At 55.7% G+C, this 23,598-nt stretch overlaps 1 protein-coding gene across 1 annotated transcript in view; it reads left to right on the top strand.

Moving 5' to 3' along the window:
* Window positions 1-23,598, top strand: part of CHD5 (chromodomain helicase DNA binding protein 5) — an 80,695-nt gene that overhangs the window by 39,392 nt on the left and 17,705 nt on the right. Inside the window, exons 22-33 of the mRNA XM_044419669.1 lie at window positions 147-271; window positions 2,766-2,997; window positions 4,842-4,967; window positions 5,667-5,839; window positions 9,957-10,131; window positions 10,636-10,728; window positions 12,300-12,388; window positions 12,571-12,704; window positions 15,797-15,941; window positions 20,070-20,223; window positions 20,317-20,399; window positions 21,447-21,726. Coding sequence (XP_044275604.1) covers window positions 147-271; window positions 2,766-2,997; window positions 4,842-4,967; window positions 5,667-5,839; window positions 9,957-10,131; window positions 10,636-10,728; window positions 12,300-12,388; window positions 12,571-12,704; window positions 15,797-15,941; window positions 20,070-20,223; window positions 20,317-20,399; window positions 21,447-21,726 — 1,809 coding nt within the window. The remainder of the gene's footprint in view (window positions 1-146; window positions 272-2,765; window positions 2,998-4,841; window positions 4,968-5,666; window positions 5,840-9,956; window positions 10,132-10,635; window positions 10,729-12,299; window positions 12,389-12,570; window positions 12,705-15,796; window positions 15,942-20,069; window positions 20,224-20,316; window positions 20,400-21,446; window positions 21,727-23,598) is intronic.

Raw genomic sequence — 23,598 nt, 5'->3', positions numbered from 1 at the left:
CCCCCCCCCCCCCTTCTTGCTCCCCCCTCCATAACCTGAGCGCTTCCCTGGCACCATGCCTTCGGCACTGCTGTCACTAACCGTTCCCCACCCCCCCGTCTCTCGCCTCTCGCCCTCCCCACCTCTGCCGCTTTTGTCGTCCTCAGCTCCCGGGGCACAGCAGTTCTGCTTCCTGCTCTCTACCCGAGCCGGCGGTTTGGGCATAAATCTTGCAACAGCCGACACGGTCATAATTTACGATTCTGACTGGAATCCCCACAATGATATCCAGGTTCACATCCCTTTTTACCTTTGCGTTCTTCCCCCCGACGAGGGGTGCAGAGCCACAGGGCCCCCATGTGGCCCCCTGGGGCCCACCCTGGCCCCCCAGTGTTCCCCAGAGGGCTGGGCCCGCTTCCCCCAGGCCCTTGGGCGGATCCCATTCTGCAAGGCTGAGATGGCCAAGCTTTCAGCTTGTGTGCCTGGCGTTTTTGGCATTTTTGCCACATCCCGACATCTTCAGCTCTGCCCTTCCTCCTTTTGGCCCATGCACTCTTGGTCTGTGGCCCCCATGAGCGTCTCCAAAACAGAATTGGCCCTCAGGCCAAAGGAAGTTCCGCCCTCTGTCCCAGAGGAAGCTGCATCTCCACGGCGGACCCAGCACTGCTCCGTCTCTCTGGTGTTCCATTTGCTCGCTTCCTCCTTCAGCCATCTCTGTGCCTCAGAGCAGAGCTGCTGCCATTTCCCGGACATGCAGGATGCCTTTCTCTTTCTTTGTGCATTTCCCTTTCCACACTGAGGCATTTTGCACAGCAAGTGCCTCATTTGGAGTTTTTGTTTTTAAACAAGCTTTTCACACGAGCCAGCTGTGCACTCTAGTTCCCTGCTGCCATTTCTGTGGGGTTCTAAAACTTTTATTTTAACATTGCTCGCCTTATTGGTGGTTTAGTTGCATTTTCCCATTTATGGTTTTAGAACTGTATGTGTGTTAATACTTTGAGCATTGATTTGGCCTGTAAAGTCAATGGTCCACATTATTAGCCTACCTGCTAATATGTTGAGACAGAAAAAGCTTTCAGCATCCCCCAACCTGCCAGGATCTCACAGGATTCTTCTCAGCTGAGCTGTAGTTCAGCGTACGTGTCCCTTCGAGAAAGTTCCACTGAACTCAGGGAAGCTTCTTCTGAGCAGGAAGGTCAGAGGATTCTGTAATGGAGTTAGAGGGGCTTGGATTTCGAGACACCCAACCTGCAAACCTGCCTTTTCTTGTGGATTCTACAGACTCATGGACTGTTTTCGCTTCTGAGGCAAATTCATGTCCATTTGCATTATGCAGATCAGCACACTTGGGCAAGTGTGCTAAGGTGCTCCCGTGCTGAGGTGAGTGAGCACAGGCAGGATGAAAAGACTGACTCCGTCACTGCGCGGATGGCGGCATGAGAGGTTCCGGATAATCTGCAAAGCACGGACGAGATGGATTTACGCACATCCCTGTGTTCTTGCACCTGAGCAGTGTGTGCGCACTTGCACTGCTAGTAGCTTTTTGAACAGTGTTTCAGAGAACCTGCTCCAAATGATTCTTAGATCGGTCATGGCCGATTGTCAGCCTGAAAGATGTTCCCTGCCACTTCTTAATGCATCTTGAGGCATTGTGTTTCGATGCGTAGTTCGACTAAGGAAGGAAAGTGCCCAGCAGCTCATATAAAAGTAAAGATATAAGCATTAATCCTGTAGAATTAGCAGTATTAGACAAAAAGTGCAAAAGCACTGTGGGTGTTGACCAGGTGACCTGTGCTTCTCGCTCACCTGAGGACAGGTTTCCATCAGGCCCTATGCAGGGCTGCAGCTCATGGTGTGGTTTGCAAATGAAAACAGTCATTTGAAAAAGAAAAGCAAAAAGGGCACCTGTTTTCAAACTACAAGCCACAAAAATGCTTTATTCACTGACAAGTCACTTTGACATCGTGTACGTTTCTGAAAGAGTGAACACTGTTAAGAATGCGTGGAGGGAGTGCGTACCAACACTGAAAGCAGAAGCAAAAGAACTGCGTGTGATCTTAGAGGTCTGCCCATTCCTTGGGATTCTGGAACCCACTACTAAGTCATCTGAGGCTGCGGGGAAGATTTGAAAGACCAGAGAGGGCTGGGCATGGTCTGAAAGGGATGGTTCACGTCTCTAATTTAGGATACTGTGCCTGAGCTGAACCAGCCCTTAGGGACCCATCCTGTACAGAGTGCTTTCCCCATCTAAATGATGCCCAGAGTTGAGATGGGGCTCTAGTTACAGCTCTGGCAAGCTTGAGAGGGGCACTTTCCGTTCTCCGGTCTTCAGGAAGCGGTGCAGAGCCCTTTTCGGCCTGACAGCCAAATCCCATTTTGGAGACGTGCTTGGCAGCCACATTCCAGCGATAACGGGGTCGAAAGCATAGAGGGCCGAGCTGAAGGCAGAAGGGGAGCGAGTAAAATTCAAAATCTGCCAACACATTTTGGCTTAGCGCTTTTTTGGCGTATAATGCAGCCCTGCAGAGAGTCATTCTGGGCTCTCAGAAAGGGGGAAAAGTGTGTCAAACCCTGGCACCCTGCCCGGGGAGGGTCTCGGGGGAAGGCGGCAGAGCGTGGAGAGGGGCCACAGCCCTCTGGGGAGCACCCGGGCTGGATGCACCCGCCTGGCCTGGAGCTCCCCGCCCTGCAGCAGTGGGGCTGCCCCGGGCCTGGCGCTGGGCACGGGGAGGGAAAGGGGCGTCTCTTCTGCCACCCTGACCTGCAGCGTGGCTCGCCTGTGCCAGGCCTTCAGCAGAGCCCACCGGATCGGGCAGAACAAGAAGGTGATGATCTACCGCTTCGTGACGAGGGCCTCCGTCGAGGAGCGCATCACCCAGGTGGCCAAGAGGAAAATGATGCTGACGCACCTGGTGGTGCGCCCGGGCCTGGGCTCCAAGTCCGGCTCCATGACCAAGCAAGAGCTGGATGACATCCTGAAGTTTGGGACGGAGGAGCTGTTCAAGGATGACGTGGAGGGTGAGCGGGGGGCTCAGTGCCCGGCAGGGAGGAAGGTGGCTGAGATCTTTGCCCCATGAAAAAATGCATGTTCTCCTGCCCCCCCCATGCATTCTTCCCCCCAGAGGTCATGTCTGCTAGGTGGCAACCCTGCAAGAGTTTTTAAACCCTTGTGCAACTCTAGAAAGCTTGCTGGTGCTGTATACTTCATGGTGAGTCAGTCTTGGGAAGCCCCGCAGAGGCACAGTGAGAGCCGCGCACGTGCGGGTGGGGATTGGGGTAGCCCTCCATGCAGTGGGGCGGGGGAGAGGCACGAGGGACGGCCCGTCCAGGGTTCTCCCATCGCTCCCCAGTCACAGGGCTGCTGTGGATAGTTCCTGCCGCATTTTTGTCTAGCAAAGACTCCAAAACCTGAGCGCAGACAAGCCCACCCTTTTGCCATTGGCTGTTCTCCAGCTGTGTTGGTCCAGCTCACAGGATATGCCAGCTGAGGGATTTTGGGAGTTGTAATCCAGCACGTCTGGAGGCACCCAGTTGGTAAACGCTGAATGAGGCTGAGTCTCAGCCAGTGGCTGGGAGGCTCTGGCTTCGAGCCAGGGTCTCTGATGGGGAGGGAGGGTGGGGGGTTGTGAGGGCAAAGGCCTTGGCACATGGGCCTGGATCATGGGGCTGTTGGGTCTGGGAGTGCTTGCACAGAGCTCATGGGCAGCCACCTTGATGCAGCAATTGGCACTCTGGGCAGGGACTTGGGAGACCCGGGTTCCAGTCTCCACTCAGCCAGGAAGCTCACTGGGTGACTTTGGGTCAGTTGCTGACTTGCCCACCTCACAGGGTTGTTGTGAAGATGAAATGGAGAGGAGGAGGGTCCTACATGCTGCCTTGGATTCCTTGAAGGAAAGAGTGACACATAATTATGTTGTGAATAATGAATAGCAATAGTTTTATGTATTATAATACATATTACAGACAATATGATATATGAGTAATTATTTTTTAATAATTGTAACACTTGTAACAATTGCACTATATAGTACATATGTGTGTGATAAGGCATTGTTCTCGGTGATAGTAATGCAACGGCCAGCTGGAATGCTGAGCTGAGAACCGGCCAGGACCTGGGGGGGGCGGGGGCTCCCCCCCCCCCCGCTGCAGCCCTGCTGGCGGCTTCGAGCTTCTCGGGAGCTGCAGGCAGCTGCTTGCACTGTGCCTGGCCTTGGTCCACTGAGTTCGGGGACCACATGGGCCAGCAGAGGCCCCAAGAGATTCTGGCTCTCCCCCGACCCACCAGGAGTTGGCGGGCAGCAGCCTGGCCCCTTGTCAGAGAGGAGGGGGCTTTCCCATCTCGGAAGGGCTCGCATGCTAGATCAGGCGCGGAGCCTCGGCCCCTGGGAGCAAAGCCGGGCCTCCTGGGTGTCCGGTTTGGCCCTGGCTGTTGCCCGATGCCCCACCCACTTTGGGGGGCTTCCTGGCTTCTCTGCTTCTTTTGAAAAGCTTGAAGAAGGTTTAGTTATGGGCAGGAGGTGCTTTAATCTACCCAGTGCTGGCCCTGGGGGGTTGCAGCCCTTTTGCCTCCAGCCCCCCCCCCCCCCGCATCACAAGGTGGTGGCCCGGGAGCTTTTCTGGAGGGTGGCTCAGCCCCGGCTGGAGAGAGGCTCTGCGCCCCATCCTAGGCGCACAGCAAGCTCCTGGCATTGCCCAGATTCCGCTGGTCCTTGTTGAGGCGGCCAGAGAAAGCGGGCAGTCCTGCCCTGCGGCCTGGCCCAGGCCCGCCCCACGCCCGCTGCTCACTCGCACTCCCTCTCTTATTTATTTATTATTTATTAAAACATTTTTATGCCGCCCCATGCCACCCCATCTCTTGCCAGGCATGGTCTCCCAGGCCCAGCGGATCGGTGTGCCAGAGGCCGTGGCCCCTTTCGCTGAGGCCCTGGCCTCCAGAGGAGGGGCTGCAGCACCCGGCGTGAAGAAGAAGCATGGCGGCCCGCCCCCAGGTATGTGAAGGACCCGGGGGTGCGCGGGCCCTCCAGCCCTCTGCCCATCCTTGTCCCGGTGCCCATCGGGCCCTCTTGCTCCTGAAGGACATAATGTGGATGCTGCTGTTTGTCAGGGCAAGGCTGGAGGCGGTTGGGGGCAGCCTGTCACAGAGCTGGGCGGATCATCCGGGAAGAATCCGCATGTCTCAGCTGGGTGTCGTGAGCTCGTTGGGAGAGCCCTGCTGGATCGGTCCACTGAGACCGGTGTTCTGTCCCCATTTGGGCAACCAAGCGGCTGCCCTGGTGAGTGGGCTGAGTATATCGGCACCCTCTCACCCATGCGTCCCAGCAACTGGCGTGCCTCGGCACACGGCCTCCGACTGGTAGCCGTGGACAGTCTTTTCCTGCGGAATTTCCCCAGTGCCCCCCTCTTGCAGGGAGGCAATCCCACAAGGCCCTGTCCTTTCCCTGTCCCACTGCTCAGCTCCACGGGGTGACCCTGCAGGGACCCAGCATGAAGGGAGAGTGAGAAAAGTGCCCCTATGTGCCCCAGCGAGTCTCCGGCCCACGCGAAGCAGCCCAGGTGGTGCAGCCTCCCTGCCATGAGCTCAGCCTGCTCATCTGCTTGGGCCCCTCTGCTCCCACGGCCCGGGCTCCTGGGCGCGCCCGAGGGCCCCGGCCTCTGCTTCCCCTCGCCCGCCCTTCTTCCCCTCCCAGGTGACAGCAAAGATGTCGAGGACAGCAGCGTGATCCACTACGACGATGCGGCCATCTCCAAGCTCCTGGACCGCAGCCAGGACGCCACCGAGGACGCAGAGCTGCAGAACATGAACGAGTATCTGAGCTCTTTCAAAGTGGCCCAGTATGTTGTGAGAGAAGAGGACGGTGTGGTAATGTGTCCAGCATCATGGGCTTCCTTTGGTCTTCTGAACGCATTGATTTATTTCAGGGCGTCTGCTTCCTAAAATGCCCCTTGGTGTCTTCAGGCTGTGTGCAGCCTGCTGAAATCTGCAGACACAAAAAACGGTAGAGAATGGTGTGAGGCATGACTCCAGGGGCCCGATGCTGCCAAGGCACCTCATTTCGGGGGACACTCGGGACAAAATTCGACTGCTTGTGGCGAAGATGAGCCGCAGTTGATTGAGTGCCGTGATGCAACACGGATGCAGGAAGCAGGCAGGGGGGCAGAGCGCTGGCGCGCTTCTGCCCTGTGGCCACACGGGCCCCTGCATGGCCCGGGGACGCTCTGGGGCTGCAAAGTGGGCTGGGCAGGTGATGGGCGCTTCTGCTCTCTCCAGGCTGAGAACAACGAAAACGCCTCCCGCCGCGGCTCTCACGGCTCTCCTGTCCCAGCGTCTGTCGGGGCCCACACGGGCCCAGCCCTCCTCCCTGGGATATGGGGAGGGGGCCGTGCTTTTTCAGTCCAGTGCTCACCAGCCTTGCCCAAGGCAGTTGCCTGGGAAGAGACGCTTCCACGCATGGCTCCAAGGAGCTGTCCTGGCTTTGGGGCCCTGGAAAAATCCCTAATAGCCTCCTCCTCAGTCTTCTCAGAGCCCCTCCAACAGCCTCTGGAGCCAACAAGATGAAGACCCAGGCTGACATCCACCCACTGAGCACAGCCAGCAGCGGCCTCCAGCCTCCATCTGTCTGCTGCTTTGTGCTGCCTCTCTGGAGGGCTCTCCTTTCGAGGTTTGCCACGGAGCCCCTCTCTCTTTTGCCATGGAAACGCCCCGCAGCAGAAGATCCCGCGTACCCTCTCAGCTGTCCGTGTGCCACATGGGCTGCGGCCATGTACCACCTGGGCACAGGAGGGTCCACAGCGGCTCCCCTGGCCTCTTTCCGGTGGGGTTGGTTTCGGGTTGCGGTGCTCCAGCAGAGTGCCTCCTCTGCATTGCCCACAGCAGCGTTGTGTTCGGGGTTTCACATCCAGGCTTCCGGCACCGGAGCAGGCTGGACTGGGACTGGTCAGTGCGGCAGCTCACCCAGCACTCGCTCTGCCTGTCTGTTCAAGGGACAGAATCTTGTCCACCCTCACTGGTCTTGGGGAAAGGCTAGAAGCCTTCTAGGAAGACCCTCCGCATCCCTTCAGGTGCTTCCTGCAGGGCTCTCGTAGAGGGGCAGGACGGCCCCACTGACCCTTCTTCCCCACTCCAGCAGCAGAGCCTCAGCTCCTGCCCACAGGCTGGCCCTCGCTGTGCCACACGGGCAAAGCTGACCTGCAAGAGACTTCCTGGGAAACTTTGCAGTCTGTTGGGCTTCCTGCGGGTCCTGGCATTGCCAGGCACAAAATATTGGGCACCAGAGTTGGACATTAATCCAGATTTTTTTTACTTTCTAAATTTATTTTAAAAATGTATAAAACACACCTGTACCTAGGTATCTTGTGCATGGCAGGTTCTTCCCAGTTCAAACTGCAACTGGCTTTTCGAAAAAAAACCCTTTGCATAGCATAGCCCTGTGAAGAAGTCCACCCAGATTGCACCTCTGCACCTGGGATGGAGAGATTCCTCAGTTTTGGACTTGCCAAGATGGTCCTCTTTTAGGGTTCTGCTTGTTCCTTCTTTTTCCTAACATAGAATCATAGAATGGTAGAGTTTGGAGGGGCCAAGAAGACCAATGAGTCCAACCCAGAAGTGTGGCCTCTGGATCGAGAGAGGTATTACTACCGCTCTATACGACTCTGGTGTGCCCACAACTGGAGTATTGTGCTCAGTTTTGGGCCCCTCATTACAGGAAGGATATAGCCAGGTTGGAGTCAGTGCAGCTTAGGGCCACAAGGTTGGTGGCCGGTTTGCAGGGGATGGGATATGAGGCGAGACTGAGGGAGCTGGGTCTCTTCAGCCTGGAGAAGAGGAGACTCAGAGGGGATCTGTTGGCGACATACAGGCTTGTGAGGGGATGTCACACGGAAGTGGGGAGAGACCTGTTCTCCCCTTCAGAGGAAGGCAGGACGTACTCCAATGGAGCAAAGCTCAGGGAACCAAGATTCAATTTGGATGCCAGGAAGTACTTCTTGATGGTTAAGACCCTGATGGCATGAAATGGGCTTCCAGGTGAGGTGGTTGAGGCCCCATCGGTGATGGTGTTCAAGGCTAGCCTGGGCATGCACATGGTGGGCATGTCGTGAGTGGAGCCAGCTGGAGCCGGGGGTCAGACTAGATGGCCCGGGAGACCCCTTCTGACTCGCTCTGTTTCTATGTTTCTGCTGCTCAGTGCATGAAGGACTCTAAGCAAAACCACCCTTCTCAGGTGGCTCCCCAGGTGCATCCTCGGGTGCAGAGCCCACCACCTCCCCAGGTCACGGGTCCCATTGCTGTACTGATCTCACAGTCAGAAGTTCTTCCTGATGTCCAGCCAGCGTCTGGCTTCCTGCCACTTTAGCCTGTTATTCCGCATCCTGCATTCTGGCAAGATCGAGAAGAGATCCGGGCCTTCATCTATGTGACAGCCTTTCAAGTCCTTGTAGAGGGCTATCTATCTCCTCTCAGTCTTCTTGAGGCTAAACATGGGGTCATCCTTGTCACCCTCCTCCAAACCCTTCCCAGCTTGTCTGCATCTTTCTTACTCTGTGGTGCCCAGAACTGGATGCCGGACTCCAGATGAGGCCTCGCCAGTGCTGAGGAAAGGGGGACTAGTACTTTGTGTGATTTGGAAGTGATGCTTCTGTTAATGAAGCCAAAAAAGCTTTTGTCCTTTTTGCAGCCACATGACATTGTTGACTCTAATTAATTTTTGCCATCTTTCCTTTATGCTGAAATTCATACTTGGTGTGCATTTCCCCAAATGTCTGCATTTTTGGAATGCATTTCCTTTAAAGTCCTTTCCACAGAAGTGGAAAGCTGTTTATATGCACAATTTGTGGGCACATTTCCTCAGTGTGTCTGCATTTTTTCCCTAAGATAAGCCTTATTCGAACAACTGGGATGCAACTCTATTTTGGATTGTTGAAGGGTTTAGAGGTGCAAACTGGGTAAGGATGCAATCCTAAATCCAGGCATCTCCATGTGAGAAGGTATAAAACCATGACGCTAGTGCTTCCGGCGGCAAATGCATGCACAGTGCTTGGTGCAGTGCTGGAAACCTGGCTGTGGCAACGCATGGGGCAGGTGGGTCCTCAGCAACCTCGGCAGGGAGGAGATGCAGTGACTGGCTTCAAGTGCTCCCACTCCTGATGGCCAGTTGTTCCCAAATGGTGCGCCATCTTGCAAAACAAAAACTTCCCAGGCAGTCTTTCCCAGGCTTGTCCAGATGTTTCATCCTACAGTCCCCAGCATCCCTAACTGGGCAGTGCCAGCTGGCAGTGATGGGAGTTGGAGCCCCAAAATTCCGGAAGGCACAGGGTGGGAGACCATGCTGACCTGGGGAGCTCAGAGCACACTCCGGGGTGGTGGGTCCTGGGGTGTCTGCATGGCCTTGCCAGCTCCCCTCCGCTGAGGGGCTGCAGCTGCGGCATGATGGAACTACTTGCCAGCTCGGAGGCACACCAGGATCACTTGCTGCAGAGGAGGTTGCCTGTTGCTTCCCTGCATGCAGCACAGTTTTGCTCTTGCAGTTGGGTGGTGCACCCGGAGCAGGGACTCACTGCAAACTAAAGAGCAGAGGAAATCCTTGCTCTTAACTTTAGAGGTAACCCATTTCCAAGTCTAGGAGGGACGCCTGGTTTCTGTGAATATATTTGGGTTTCTTCTCCTGGTGTGAATCCTGTGAGCCACTGGACACAGACTGGTGGGGCCGGCTCAAAGCCCCACTTGGCTGAGGAATTTCTGGGTGGCTTTGGGCCAGTCCTTGGCTCTTGGTCCAACCAACCTGACAGGGTTGTCGCACGAGGGGCAGAGGGCCATGTACAGGGCCTTGCGCCCCTTGGGAAAAGAATTCTGGATAGAAATGCAGCGGAAGAATGCCTGTGAGGGAGAGGCGAGGGCATTGGCGGCAGCTGCGCTTGTGTCTCCAAGCCTCAGTGCCGCCAGGGGTTCTGAGTGCAACCCCGGCACTCCACTGCTGTTGCAGGAGGAGGTGGAGCGTGAGATCATCAAGCAGGAGGAGAACGTGGACCCTGATTACTGGGAGAAGCTGCTGAGGCACCACTACGAGCAGCAGCAGGAGGACCTGGCCCGCAACCTGGGGAAGGGCAAGCGTGTCCGCAAGCAGGTCAACTACAACGATGCCTCACAGGAGGACCAAGGTACGGCTGCCAGGTCGCCTGGCTCCGTGCTCTGCGGCACACCAAGGTCTGAGTCTGCCCTGGCAAAGCCTGGCGTGGAGTTCTTCAACACCCAGAGCCAGCTTGTCCACGCGGTCCTGCTCCCCAGGGCTTGGTGCCAAGGGTTGGCGTGGCCGGGCACTGCTCAAGGCCCGCACCCAGCAGGGGTCCCCTGAACCGCTTCTCCTCCTCCTCCTGCCACCTGCCTGCTCACCCACCTCCTGCCCTGGTCCAGACAACAGTGGTGGCATGGAAGAGAGACAGGCGAGGCCGCGGTCCCTCACGCCTGGGCTCTCTGGCAGCTGGGCAAGGAAGTGGGTGCCCTGAGGAGGAGGAGGGCAGGAGCAAGAGCAGTTGCAGCCCATGGTGTGGAGAAGGCGGACTCCCTGAGGGCGGGCACACTGCCAGGTTCATCAAAACCCATGGCTGCCTTCGTTGCCCAGGCCAGACCAGATGTTTCTCCCTTCTTCTCCTCCTCTCTGGCAGAGTGGCAGGACGAGCTGTCGGACAACCAGTCCGAATACTCCATCGGCTCTGAAGATGAGGATGAGGACTTTGAGGAAAGGCCGGAAGGACAGAGTGAGTGGGGCGCTTGTGATGGTGCCCTTTTCCTTCCCAGTAGCCCTCCGTCCTGCCAGGTGCACGGGGGCCGGGCGAGTCGTCCTGATCCTGGTGGGACTTTGTGGGCCGTGAAGAGACTCTGCCTAGGACCAGCTCTGAGCTCTGCTGGGTTTAGCTTGGGCATTGGAGCAAGGCAGAATCAGAGCAGAGACGGAAAGGAGGAAGCGGGGACTGATGGCCCCATTCGCCTGGCACAGGCAGCCTTGCTTCACCCGCAGCAGGCCCAGGGTTCGCTTTTGACTCCAAGCGTCCACTGCTCGTGGAGTGGTTCTCTGCCATTTCTTACACTGGGCATGGTGGAAAAAGTGAGGGATCAAAAAAGGGATGGCAGAAGGAAATGGGGAGCAGACTGGAAGATGGGTGAGGGAGGAGGTGGCCTAAAGAAGGCAAAGAAAGAGAGGAGATGGCAGGGGGAGAAGGGGTGGCCTGGACGTTGTCCCTCACCTCTGGCTGCAGCCACGCCCTTTCGGCTCTTGCCCTTGATGCACGGCCGGAAAAGCTTCTTCCTGGGGGAATGCGGCATGTGGCAAGGTTGGGCTGAGCTGAGCGTGGAGGGTGAAGGTCTTCCTCTTGGGACAACTGAGTGCCAGAGGAGAGTGGAGAGATGCTACCTGTCCCATGGGAGTGATGGGAACAGCCTCCCGACATTCTCGCTCCCACATAACTCTGAAAGGAAAAGCATCCCCTTTGCCTGACATCTGCTGTCCTCCTGTACTTCTCCTCCGGCCACTCGCTTTATTATCCCCTCCCTACAAAACCTGGCTTGCAAGAATACAGAAAAAAGGCAGCCTCCCTTCTCAGGCCCATCTTGGCGTCAACCTGGGGCGGTTCTGGTGGCCGGACAAGGAGATCAGGTCAGGGGGTTCTGCACAGAGCCCTTGGCCTTCCCTTCCAATGGGGGTGATTGGGATAGTATGACCCCAAAGAGCAGAGACTGCAGGTGGCGCAGTGGTTTAAACCGCTGTGCTGCTGGGCTGGTTGATTGAAAGGTCGTCGGTTTGAATCTGCACAACGGGGTGAGTTCTCGTTGCTCCGTCCCAGCTCCTGCCAGCCTTGCAGTTCGAAAGCATGCAAATGCAAGTAGATAAAAGGGTACCACTTCAGTGGGCAGGTAACAGTGTTCCGTGCACCTCGGTGTTCAGTCATGCCGGCCACACGACCACGGAGACTGTCTGCGGACAAACGCTGGCTCCCTCAGCCAGGAGACGGAGATGAGCACCGCCCCCAAGGGTCAGGCATGACTGGACCTTTTGTCAAGGGGAAACCTTTACCTTTACTTTACCTTTAAAGAGCAGAGAAACACCAGGCAGGGAGGGATGGGTCCATTATTTTTTTTTAACCTCTCGGCTTCCGTGTGCTTCTCAAAAGCGGAGCACAGTCCTCGTGGTCAGCTCCACAGGGAACTGTACTGCCTTCTGCCCAAGTGCCGTGCAGTGGCCACTTCACTGTCACCCCGAGGGGGTGTCCGCATGCACAGGCTGGGCCCTTCCCATGTCCTGGCACTGCCTTGTCTCCTCTGGTGCCTGCAGGTGGCCGGAGGCAGTCTCGGAGGCAGCTGAAGAGCGACAGGGACAAACCTCTCCCGCCGCTTCTGGCACGGGTGGGCGGGAACATCGAGGTAAGCTCTGGACACAGCAGCACCTGCTGGGTCAGGCGGTCCATTCCATCCCAGGGCAATTCCAGGGTCTGCACCTTCCTTTCTCTAACAAAAGGACACAAGCAGAGGCAGCGCGCTGGGGAGGAGCAGAGAAGGCGTGGCTTGCCTTGTCCTCCGTCCCCTGTTCCCGCCTCTCTTTGCAGGTGTTGGGTTTTAACGCTCGGCAGCGGAAGGCCTTCTTGAACGCCATCATGCGCTGGGGGATGCCCCCTCAGGATGCCTTCAACTCCCACTGGCTCGTGCGGGATCTCCGCGGCAAGAGCGAGAAGGAGGTCAGGTACCAGAGTCCCCCCATGAGCCAAGCCTCATCTCAAGGTTGCCGCAAGCCACGGAGAAGCAAGGCAGGCTGCTTTGTGCACTGGGCGGTCCCCAGAATGGGCAGCCCCCCACTAAGTGGTTGCCCCTTGAAGTCAGCAAAGCACTATGTGCCACTGGCTAAAGAGTGCACCCCAGACCAGGATGTCCCACACACAAAGTTAACTGGAACAACCGAACTGAACCGCCTCACATCGCACCAGTCCCTATGAGCAACCACGACCACAAACAAACAAATGGCAGAGCCAAAAGACGTTGCTGAGCAATATTGATTTATCAGTTAGAAACACAGAAACAGAGCAAGTCAGAAGGGGTCTCCCAGGCCATCTAGTCTGACCCCCGGCTCCAGCCAGCTCTGTTCATGCAATTCCCAACCTGTGGTTGTCCGACCTTTCCTAGAACACCCCCAGTGATGGGGCCCCACCACCTCCTGTGGAAGCCCATTCCATTTCCTAGGGGTCCAACCATCAGGAAGTCCTTCCTGACATCCCTGAGACCTGATTCCTTGACCTTTGCCCCACTGGAATGCATCCTGAGTGCTTGGAGGAAGGACGGGATATAAATGCAAGCAAGCAAGCAAGCAATAAATAAATAAATCCTTCCCTCCATCACAGGGGAGAACCGGTCACAACCCTCCACTGTGTGATACCCCTTTGCATACCTGCATGTCACCAACGGATCCCCTCGGAGTCTCCTCTTCTCCAGGCTGAAAAGGCCCAGCTCCCTCCGTCTCGCCTCTTGTGGCATCCTTCATGCTCTTAACTGCCACACCCAGATTGCAACCACAAATGCCACCCTCCAGCCCTCTCGTACTTCTCCGGGTTTCCACAAGGCCTCAGAAATGAAGGCCAACAGATGCCAGAGTACCCCTGCCAATTCCTGAAGTACTCTGTCAGGTTGGACATCCTTGTAATGTCCAGGGCCCTGAGTTGCTCAATGTCTAGGGAGGTGACTCCAATCTGTGCCCCCAGAACCCCAACCTCATCTGCCCCCCAGGTAGATCTCCTCCAACCTGCCTTGGGGAGAATACTGCCTTGTTAAAATAATCATTTAACATCTGTACCTGTTCCCTTACATCAGTTACCAGATCCCCTTCTTCGCTTTTAAGCAGCCCCACCACCTGTCCCCCCTTCCCCTACTATTTACAGAAAGGTAGACGCCCTCTTTGTTATCTTGATCTTTGCAAGCTCATCATATTTAGCCTTGCAAAGAATCCTTCTGCATCGTCCCGCCTTGTCCTGGTATGCTTTTTTAGCAACATAAAAACAGTGAGTCGGAAGGGGCTCCTGGGCCATCTGTTCTGACCCCCGGCTTCACTCATGACATTTATTTATTTAGTAAAAGCTTTTCTAACTCATCTGCCACTGACATCTCGGGATGGCTTACAATGAAATGACACCCTTTTGTCCACTTGTCCCTTTCATGTGCAGGTCCTTTTCGCTTCCATTCCTGCTCACCACCTCTCTTTTCATCCATGGGGGTGCCCTCCCAGTTGGGCAATAACGTCACCCCGCCATCAGGTCCCTGCCCCCGTCTGGTCCCATCCGTCTCACCCGGATCGCCTCTACCTGTCGCCTTCTCCCCTGCTCCCGATCTCATTGCATCCTATGCTTCCCTTAACATATAGCACTATACCCCCTCCCCTCCTGTCCTTCCTAAACAGAGCATTCCACCCCACCACCCCGTGTTCACATTCCAGTCCTGCTTATCATCCCACCATGTTTCTGTGATCCCCACCGGGTCATACCCACCATTCCCTGGAGAGTCTCGCACTCTTTCTGCTTGATTCCCAGGCTCCTAGCATTGGTGTACATGCATCTCAGCTCTTTCCTGTGAACTCCCCTGCTTTGCTCCCCCAGCTGCCTCCTTCCTCCCATCCTCTCTGGCACAGCAGGAGCTTTCAGTGCAGTAATGATGCCAGGCCCTGATCTTGTTCCTTCACGTGACTGATCTCGACTGCTGGCTTCTGGGGGTCCTGGTCCCCACCGATCAGTTTAAGCCCTCCAGACAAAGCTCTTCCCTGCGATGGGGTCTGAGCAGGTGCAGAACCCACACGTGTGATGCACGGAGGCCATGAAGAAGAGCACAGGGTCGGTGCCTGCTTGAACTCCCGAGCCAGCACTTTCAGAGAAACGGGCTGCCACGCTGCAAGATGCCAGCTGAGCCATGTTTCCGTGCAGAAGTGCCAGGAGACTCTTGCTGACCAGGCAGGGTGGGGAAGAAGACGCTTGCAGGTCGGGGCTCCCTCTCCCAAGCCATGCACCTGCCCTGGAAGCAAACAGGCGGCATGGCTCCCTCGGTGAGGAGTCGCGTGCCAAAAAGGGGCAGCCCCAGACGTGCTGCCATGGTCGGGGGGGCATGGGAGGCACTGCAGCTGAAGCCTCAGGCGAGTGGGGCCTGGATTGTGGCACCCCCACTGTGTCTGCCCAGGGAACCTCTTGGGGGGGGGCAGACGGCACTCGGAGCATACGGGTGTCTGTGGGCCCAAGAGGAGCTGAGTCTCTGGGAGGGAGGGCAACCCGATCCAGGATGCGCACGAGTCAGCTTCATGGACCCATCTGTCCTGCCAGGATTCTGCTTCAGTTTATTGGTCTGCATCCAGCCCATCGCGAGCCTTTGGCAACAGCACTGTTAGGACCAGCAAATGCCACAAAAGAGCGTGTGAGCTTTTGAGTTCTCCAGAACGCCTCACCAGGCCAGGTGCTCAGAAGCAGGGGGTTGCGGGGAACCCTGGCATGTGGCCCAGTGTTGCAGCCATGCAGTCCGCGTCTCTTCTCAGTGCTGTGCAGGGCTCTGTTTCGTGCTGTCACAGCCGGCACTTACTTCCCGCCCACATACCTGCCGAGGCCCAAGAGTGTCTCATCCCACACTGTCATGAGCTGCTTGGCTCAGAGGCTGGTCATGAAGGCCACACTCCTCTTCCATGCCTGCCTCCTAGGGGTAGATTGCCTCTGGCTGTGGAGGTTCAACGGAGTGCCGGTGGCTCCCCGGCCCATGCCTCTCCAGGCTAGGCCTCCGGCTCTGGGTCCACCCTCCCTCTCCTTTCCTCCTCAGAGCTTACGTGTCCCTGTTCATGAGGCATCTGTGTGAGCCCGGGGCAGATGGTGCAGAGACCTTTGCCGACGGCGTCCCCCGGGAGGGGCTGTCCCGCCAACATGTGCTGACACGCATCGGGGTGATGTCTCTGGTGAGGAAGAAGGTGGGTGAATGTAACAATTCCTTCATGCGTGGCTCTCCTCAATGCCCCCACCCTACGACTATCCTTGGGGGGAGCTGCCCAGCTTCCTTTTAAATTTTTTTGCTGTTTTCTTAAATGAAATCTTCCAAATTTTTTTAATTTTACCAAAACTCCACCACATATGGTAGAAAGTCCCACCTACTTTTTAACATTTTCACCGTTTTCCATTATAATTCCTGTCCATTTTCTCTATATCTTTCAGGGTAATATACCACCAAAAAAGCATTTTATACCAATTTTCTTTTGGTGCTTGACTGGCTGTGAATTTTATGTCTTTTTCCATAAACATTGGCAGGGCAATATTTCATTTCCAAGGTTCTGTGTCCAGATTATCATACATTTCTTAACTTGTTGAGTTTCAGTGTCAGATTGGAGTGACTGCTTGTAAAGAGAACGATCCTTCCCTTGTGTAATCAGCTTTTCAAGTTCCATCAGGGCTCTTACAGTTCCTTTCCCTGATTGGAATTCCGCTTTCAATCTTGAAACCAATTGGAAATAAACAAGCCATTCTATATTTACCCCTTTATCTTTTGATTGCAGCCAAGGCTTAATTTGTCCTTGTTGAACAATCGTATCCCTGTAAGTTCTAAGATCATTGTTTTTCCTTGAATACTTTCCATTTGCTTCAGCTGGGGAATCAAAGGAGAAATTCGAGGGCTATTTCTTCCCATAGAATACCAAATTTTTATTAAGCCATCTCTTAGTACATGGTTATTGTTTGATGTCAAGTCCTTTTTAACTGACTCTTTGGGAATTCCTTCTTCAAGATCTGCTATTTCTAGCTTCATTAACCTAGCATTAACATTTTTAAATCAGTCTGAAGTCCAAACCAAACTGGCTGTGTAATAATATAGTTTTAAATTAGGTACTGCAAGATCTCTTTTCTCTCTTTTCATCTTCATTTCATTTCATTTTTCAATTTATATCCTGCCTTTTTCCCCAAAGGGCTCAAGGCAGCTCACATCTCCTCCTCCATCTTCTCCCCACAACAACAACCCTGTGAGGCAGGTTGGGCTGAGAGTCTGTGACTGGCCCAAAGTCACCCAGCTGGTTCTATGGCCGAGCGGGGACTTGAACCCAGATCGTCTAAGTCCCAGTCCCACGCTCTTAACCACCACACCACACTGGCTCTCTCTTGAAGAATTTTAAATCTAATCATTAGCTTTTTACCATTTCAAATAAAAGTACTCAGTTGTCTTTGCCACTCTTGGAGAGTTTTTCCCAGTATAGAAATTGGTATCATCTGAAATAAAATCAAATTGGATAATATATTCATTTTTTAAAATAGAAATTCTTCCTAACCATGATACATTTAATTTAGTCCATTTTGTAGATCTTTTTGAACCTTCATTCACATTGTTTTATCATTATCTTAAAATAATCTGTCATTATGTCTGTTATGTTTATCCCTAAACATTTCACTGGATTTGAAGTTAATTTTTTATCCTTTCCTCTTCAGAGAAACATAGAAACAGACTGAGTCAGAAGGTGCCTCCCGGGCCATCTAGTCTGACCCCCGGCTCCAGCCAGCTCCGGTCATGACATGCCCACCATGTACATGTCAAACACGTTTCTGGGGGGCCTGAACCCCCCCCCCCCCCCCCAGTTTAAAGTCTTCCGGACACAGCTCGCTAGAGCATCTCCAAAGGACCTTTTCCCCATCCTCGTGAGGTGTAACCCATCCCTTGCCAGAAGTCCATTGGCAAGAAACTGAGTGCCATGGTCGAGGAACCTGAAGCGTTCCTTCTGGCACCACACCCTAAGCTGGCCATTCACCTCGGAGGCCCTCCTGTCCCTTCCTGGCCCAAATCCCCGGACAGGTAAGATTGACAAGAAGGCTACTTGGGCCTTTAGCTCCCTGAGTTTCTTCCCCAAGGCCTCAAAGTCCCTGGTGGTCCCAACCACACCCTGCCTGGCCACATTGTTTGTGCCCACATGGATCGCCAGCAGCGGCTGGTGACCCCCGGAGCGAACAAGATGCTCCACTCTGTCCTTCACATGCTGGATGCATGCGCCCGGCAGGCAGCAAACCTCCCTTGTCTCCAGGTTGGGGCGGCACACCGCCGGCTCAGTGCTCCTCAGCAGGGAGTCCCCAACAACAATCACCCACCAACGGGTCTTCCCGGTGGTGGTGGGCGGCCGTGCCCTGGCCCTCGCCTCTCCTGCAGCAGCCCCCTTGCCGCCTGACGTCCCAGGCTGGGGGTCCTGCTGGTCCCCCGAGGCCTCATTAGCCCCAGCCTCCCCAAGTGGAGAGAACCTGTTTCCCAGCTCCAGATTGGTGCCAGGAGGAGGAGGAGGCCGTGCTGGCCTCCCCCTTCTGTGGGTGACATGCCTCCAAGTCTCCGCGGCTGCTCCTCCCATGGCCCCTCCCTCAACCCTCTGTCCAGAAGAGGGCTGCTCTGGGGGGGCCTGGAGGGCTCTCTCGGCCCTCAGGCACCTCACCTCCTCTTCTAGCAGGGTCACCATCTTGCACCAAGGGCAAGCGCATCCCTGCCTCTCCTGGGGGAGAAGGGCGAACATGTTGCAGCTCTCGCAGCGGCAGCAACACCCGTGACTCCCGCCAAGGCCATCTCCTGGTCTGCCATCGGTATCCCTTCCGAGACCCTACCTTGGTCCCCTGCCTTGTGAGTCCTGCATTTCCCCTCACTCGCCCAGTTCTCCCAGACGAAAACCCACTCGCACACACACGCAAGGATAAAACAAGCTTAAATTTAAATTGGAAGAAAAACAAAGCACAGCGCAGCACAAACAAACAAACAAACAAAACAACCGAACAACCCTCTGTGTCTCAGGGAAGGGAGTCCCGGGCAGCCCGGACCACAGCGAAGGGCCACAGACAAGGGGCAACGCCAAGAGGCCAGAGCCCAAAGGCTGGCAGTGGCTGAGCGCGGCCTTGTCAGTCCCTCAGGCCGGTGGCCCCGCCCCCTGCTTCCTCCTGGCCCCTCTGGCCCCTCTGGCCCCGCCCCCTTCCTCTCCGCTGCTCCTGGCCCTGTGCTCCCCTGCCCAGCCCCTGCCTTGCCTTCGCCAGTCCCCTGGCCACGCAGCCTCTCTCCCAGCCTGTGCCTCTGCTGCTCTGCTGCTCTGCCAAGAGGCAAGAGGCCAGAGCCAAAAGGGCTGGCAGTGGCTGAGCGCGGCCTTGTCAGTCCCTCAGGCCGGTGGCCCCACCCCCTGCTTCCTCCTGGCCCCTCTGGCCCCGCCCCTTTCCTCTCCACTGCTCCTGCTCCTCTGCCCAGCCCCTGCCTTGCCCTCGCCAGTCCCCTGGCCACTCAGCCCTCTCCCAGCCTGTGCCTCTGCTGCTCGGCTGCTCTGCCAAGAGGCAAGAGCCAAAAGAGTCGTGTTTCATTGCAAACTTTAACAAAATTTTAGTTTTCTTCTTCTTGATATAGTCTGAATAAAATACACATTTTTAAATTTGGTCAATTATATATTGTATAGATCGATGTGCATTTAAAATGGTCAAGACTATGTCATCAGCATAGCATTTCATTTTGTATTCTTCCCCGTCTACTTTTAAGCCTTTAATTTTTGAGGCTTGTCTTATTTTTATCGCTAACATTTCCAGTACAAGAATAAACACATTTCATCCATACATATTTCAATGCTAGGCTGCGGATTTCCTCTCCCAACAGGTGCTTAGCTTTGTCACTCTGATGATTTACTGCAGAAAGACAGAAACTCAGCCTCCAAATTCCAGCAGGCTCCAGCCAGCCATGGAGGGGTGTTCTACATTTTTTGGTTCATGTTCTACCAAAAATGGCCCTCTGAGTGACTTAGAATCCCTAATAAAACTTTATAAAAGCAACAATAAACAAATGCATTAAAACACAATTAGAAACCATTGTAAAAACAGCATCACTCCTGGCAGATCTGCTTGGAATCGGACCCCTGAGTGAGGCTTGGTTGCTTTTATGTGGCGCAGTTCCATGTATGGACACAAGAGCGGCCTTAAAGCAGCCCTTCCGCAGAACATGCCGAGGGCCAGGCAGGGGTCTGGGCGGAGGGTCTTCTGGCCCACGTACATCTGTTATGGTGTCTCCCCACAGGCCTGCTCCTCTCATGCTGCCCGTTCTGCACCTCCGCTTCTTGCAGGTTCAAGAATTCGAGCTGATCAACGGGAAGTGCAGCACCCCTGAGCTCGGCACGGCGGGCGGCACGAAGTGCAGCAGGGCTCCCTCCTCAGACCCGAGCACGCCTGTCCCGGCCAGCCCGGCTCACGGGCAGGGCCCCCCCACAGCGCAGCAAGGTAGACCCCTCTGCCCCGTGGCTGCGTGGGGCAGCTTCAGATCCCCATGCCACATGCGGGGCCTGCACATTTTCCATCATGGCTCTGTTTTAGACAAAGCAGACCCACCACCCTCGGGGGCGGCCGAGGAGAAGGAGCAAGGGGAGCAGAGGGCCAAGAAGCCCCGGGAAAACCAGGTAAGGGGTGCCCGCAAAGGATTCTGCCTCCGCTCAGACACACCCTCATCCCCTTCACCGAGTCCGGCTGGGGCAGCTTGGCCTCTCAGAGCGCTGGGAGGCTGTGGCCCGGCAGGCTGGCTCCTGCTGTCCCTGCCTGGCCAGGTCCTGTTCTCCCACTCTCTCTCCCTGGCGATCTGATTCCGGCCCAGGCCTTGGGTTCCCTGGAGGCCATGCGTCTTTCCCGCAGCCCCCAGCCATGGGTGGTCTCCTGGCTTCTGTGCAGGTCTTTCCCCTTCTAAAGCACCTTTCCAAAGGTTTCGTGACTAGCAGCAAGAGCTGTAAGCTAAAAGCACCTGGTGATTTTGGCCTCATTTGGCCCCTGGCCTTCGGTCCTGCCCCCTCTGGAATGCCGCCCCCAAGCGCTTCTTGGACATCGAATTCAGCCCTCAAAAGAAATGTGACCTCTCTGCAAGGTTTCGCGTGGCCTCTGGGGTGCTTTCCCAGGAGCCACAGGGATGCATGCATGCTCAATGGTTATACCTGGGCTTAGCGATCTTGGATGTCATTTTCCGGTCAGAAGCTCACCTACCTCACCGTAAGTGATTTGGGGTCTACTGCAGTTGGAGCTGTGCCCATTCAATGGTTCTTCTTGAACGTCACTGCTCAGGGTGAGCCTGGGTGGTCTGGGGTGAGAGTCCAGGCTCTGGTCCCCACTCAGCCATGGAGCTCACTGGTGACTTTGGGCCAGTCAGTCAGACTCAGCCTACCTCACAAGGCTGTTGTTATGGGGATAAAATGGAGCTATGTAAGCTACCTGGGTTCCTTCCAAGAAGAAGAAGAAAAACAGGACATCAATGCAATGTGACAATGACAGTAGTTTAAAAGGGGATGGGAGAGAAACCTATCCCTAATTTGAAGGAGGGAGGCTAAAAGCAGAGGTGCCTGCAGTGATACATCGAGCAGCCCCCTTATACGGCGGAGGCCTATAGTGCGCCTGGGGGAGCTGTGAGATGCATCCAAGGAGCTCCCCATAGGAGCCTCTGTTCTGGGTTTGCCCCTTTCCAGTCAGGCGGCGTATGCAGAGCAAGGAGTTGCCAGAGAGGGGAGGTGCCTCCGGTGCGCCTCCGGATTGCCTTCTCCCCTGCGAGCAGTGCAGCAAGGGAGGTGCAGGGTCTCCAGGGGCCTGCAATGAAGAAGGGTGTCCGTCGCATTCAGGTGCTGCTGAGTGGGGAGAAGACCAGGAGCAGCGACAAGGATGAGCTGCTTGAGAGCCCAGAGAAAGCCGGAGAGGAGGCCACAGACGAGGTCGAGAAGGCCAACCCTCACAAGGAGCAGCTGGCTAAAGGTGCATGGGGAAGCCGCCGTGGCTGGCTGGGGGTGGGGAGGGGCCACGGTGGGAGCCTGGGCGTCCACACAATGGGCCACAGGGTGGGTTGCGTGGGACGGTCTGCCCCACAGAGACAGTCAGTGCAGTGTGGTGCTGGGAGCACTGGCCTGGTGCTGGGGAGGTCCAGAGCCAGAAGCTCGCTGAGGCTGGTCATCTGGTCTCAGGCCTGTTCTGTAGCTGAACGACCCGGGGGCCGGGCAGAGCCGTGCGGAGCCCCTGGAAGGAAAGGGAGGGGTTTGTTTTTAAATCGCCGACTCCGATAGCGAAGGCCCTGTTGCCATCATGAGAACCCACACCTGAGGATGGGTGCATGGCAGGAGTTGCTGGAACTATGGATATGTGAGGAATCCCTCTCCAGGGTGGGAATCCACTGGATCCTCTGGGTTTGGCTCCCCAGACTCCGGTCGACTTTCTTGCAGCTGGGAGGCCAACCCCATGGCAAGTATGCCGAGCATTCGCGCAGTCACCGCCCGCCGGGAAGCAAGCCCACATGCCGCCTGTGTGAGCAGCAGCCCTCCTTGGCACGTGAGACACGTGGCCGTGGTTCACCTGCTGTGGAAGGAGGGTGGCTGTTGCAAAATCAGGCTTCTGTGCGAGGGCTGGGCATGCGAAGACGGGTGGAAAAAGGGTGGAGGGAAAAGTACTGGATTCCGGGGAGGACCGTTGCAAGCCTGGAACCATGGGGACAATTTAGTAGATTAGGTGATATGTAGATGCTCATGCGAAATGCATAATAGAAACACAGGAACAGAGCGAGCCAGAAGGGGTCTCCCGGGCCATCTAGTCTGACCCCCGGCTCCAGCCGGCTCAGCTCACGACATGCCCACCATGTGCGCGTCCAGCCTGGGCATGCACCGTGGCTGAGAGGTGGTAGAAGGGCGGGTGCAATGCAGCTTTGCTGCTGTGGCGGGGAAGGTTGGAACAGCCGCGAGGCAGGAGCTGCTTGGTGTCCCTCATCTCCCTGAGACGTAGGAGATCCGGGTTCCAGCCACTGCTCAGCCTTGAAGCTCCTAGGGTGGCTTTGGGCCAGTCACTGACTCCCAGCTGAGCCTACCTCAGAGGGCTGTTGTGAGGATAAAATGGAGAAGGAGGATTCTGCAAGCTGTCTTGGGTTTCTTGCAAGAGGCAAAAAGGCAGGATGTAAAACTCCACAACACAAGCGAGTTTTAAAAAATGCATCTCTGCCCTCCAGAGCAGCTTGGAGGTGAGCCCTGCTGGGAAGCCAAAGCAGTAACCTGTAGTGCACCTGAGCCATTTGTTTTCTCCAGGCGGGCCACAAGTGACACTTTGCAGGTGAAATGGTTAAATGCTCCATCCCTTCGAAACCTGATCCAATTGCATCCCCTTCCAACCTGTGGCTGATGAAAGTTTTAGGAAGCCCAAATCTCTGGGGGATCTGAATGCAGACTGTCCATATCGTGCATCCTTTGGTCCCAAGGGGCTGAAAAAGCCAAATTCAGCAACAGCAACATGAATGCAGTCTGTAACACGCACATTTCTTCTTCCAAGTGGGCTGTGTCAGTTGTGCGGCTGCTCAGGCCAAGAGCCAGGCCCTGTCTTGTCTCTCAAGACTGAAAAGGCTTCTAAGCTGTTGTCACAGGGCCCATTTTGGCCCAGTTAGCTGATCAGGTGGCAGGCCTTCCTACACAAGCCCCAAGGACTGGTGCAGCTCTCCAGCCTTGGTCAGCAGCACCACTGCAGCCAGCTGTTTGCCCTGGAAGAGCCAAAGGAGCCAGGTCGCTGACCCCCAGCCCTCCTGCGTTGCTCTGGCGCAGTCCGAGAGCCAGACGGGGCCCCTTGGGTGGGCCAGAAAGGGCTCCGTCGAGCTTT

Source organism: Varanus komodoensis, unplaced genomic scaffold (genome assembly GCF_004798865.1).
Source record: "Varanus komodoensis strain SLA01 unplaced genomic scaffold, ASM479886v1 scaffold106, whole genome shotgun sequence".
NCBI lineage: Eukaryota > Metazoa > Chordata > Lepidosauria > Squamata > Varanidae > Varanus > Varanus komodoensis.
This window is presented reverse-complemented; position numbering and strand designations above follow the sequence as displayed.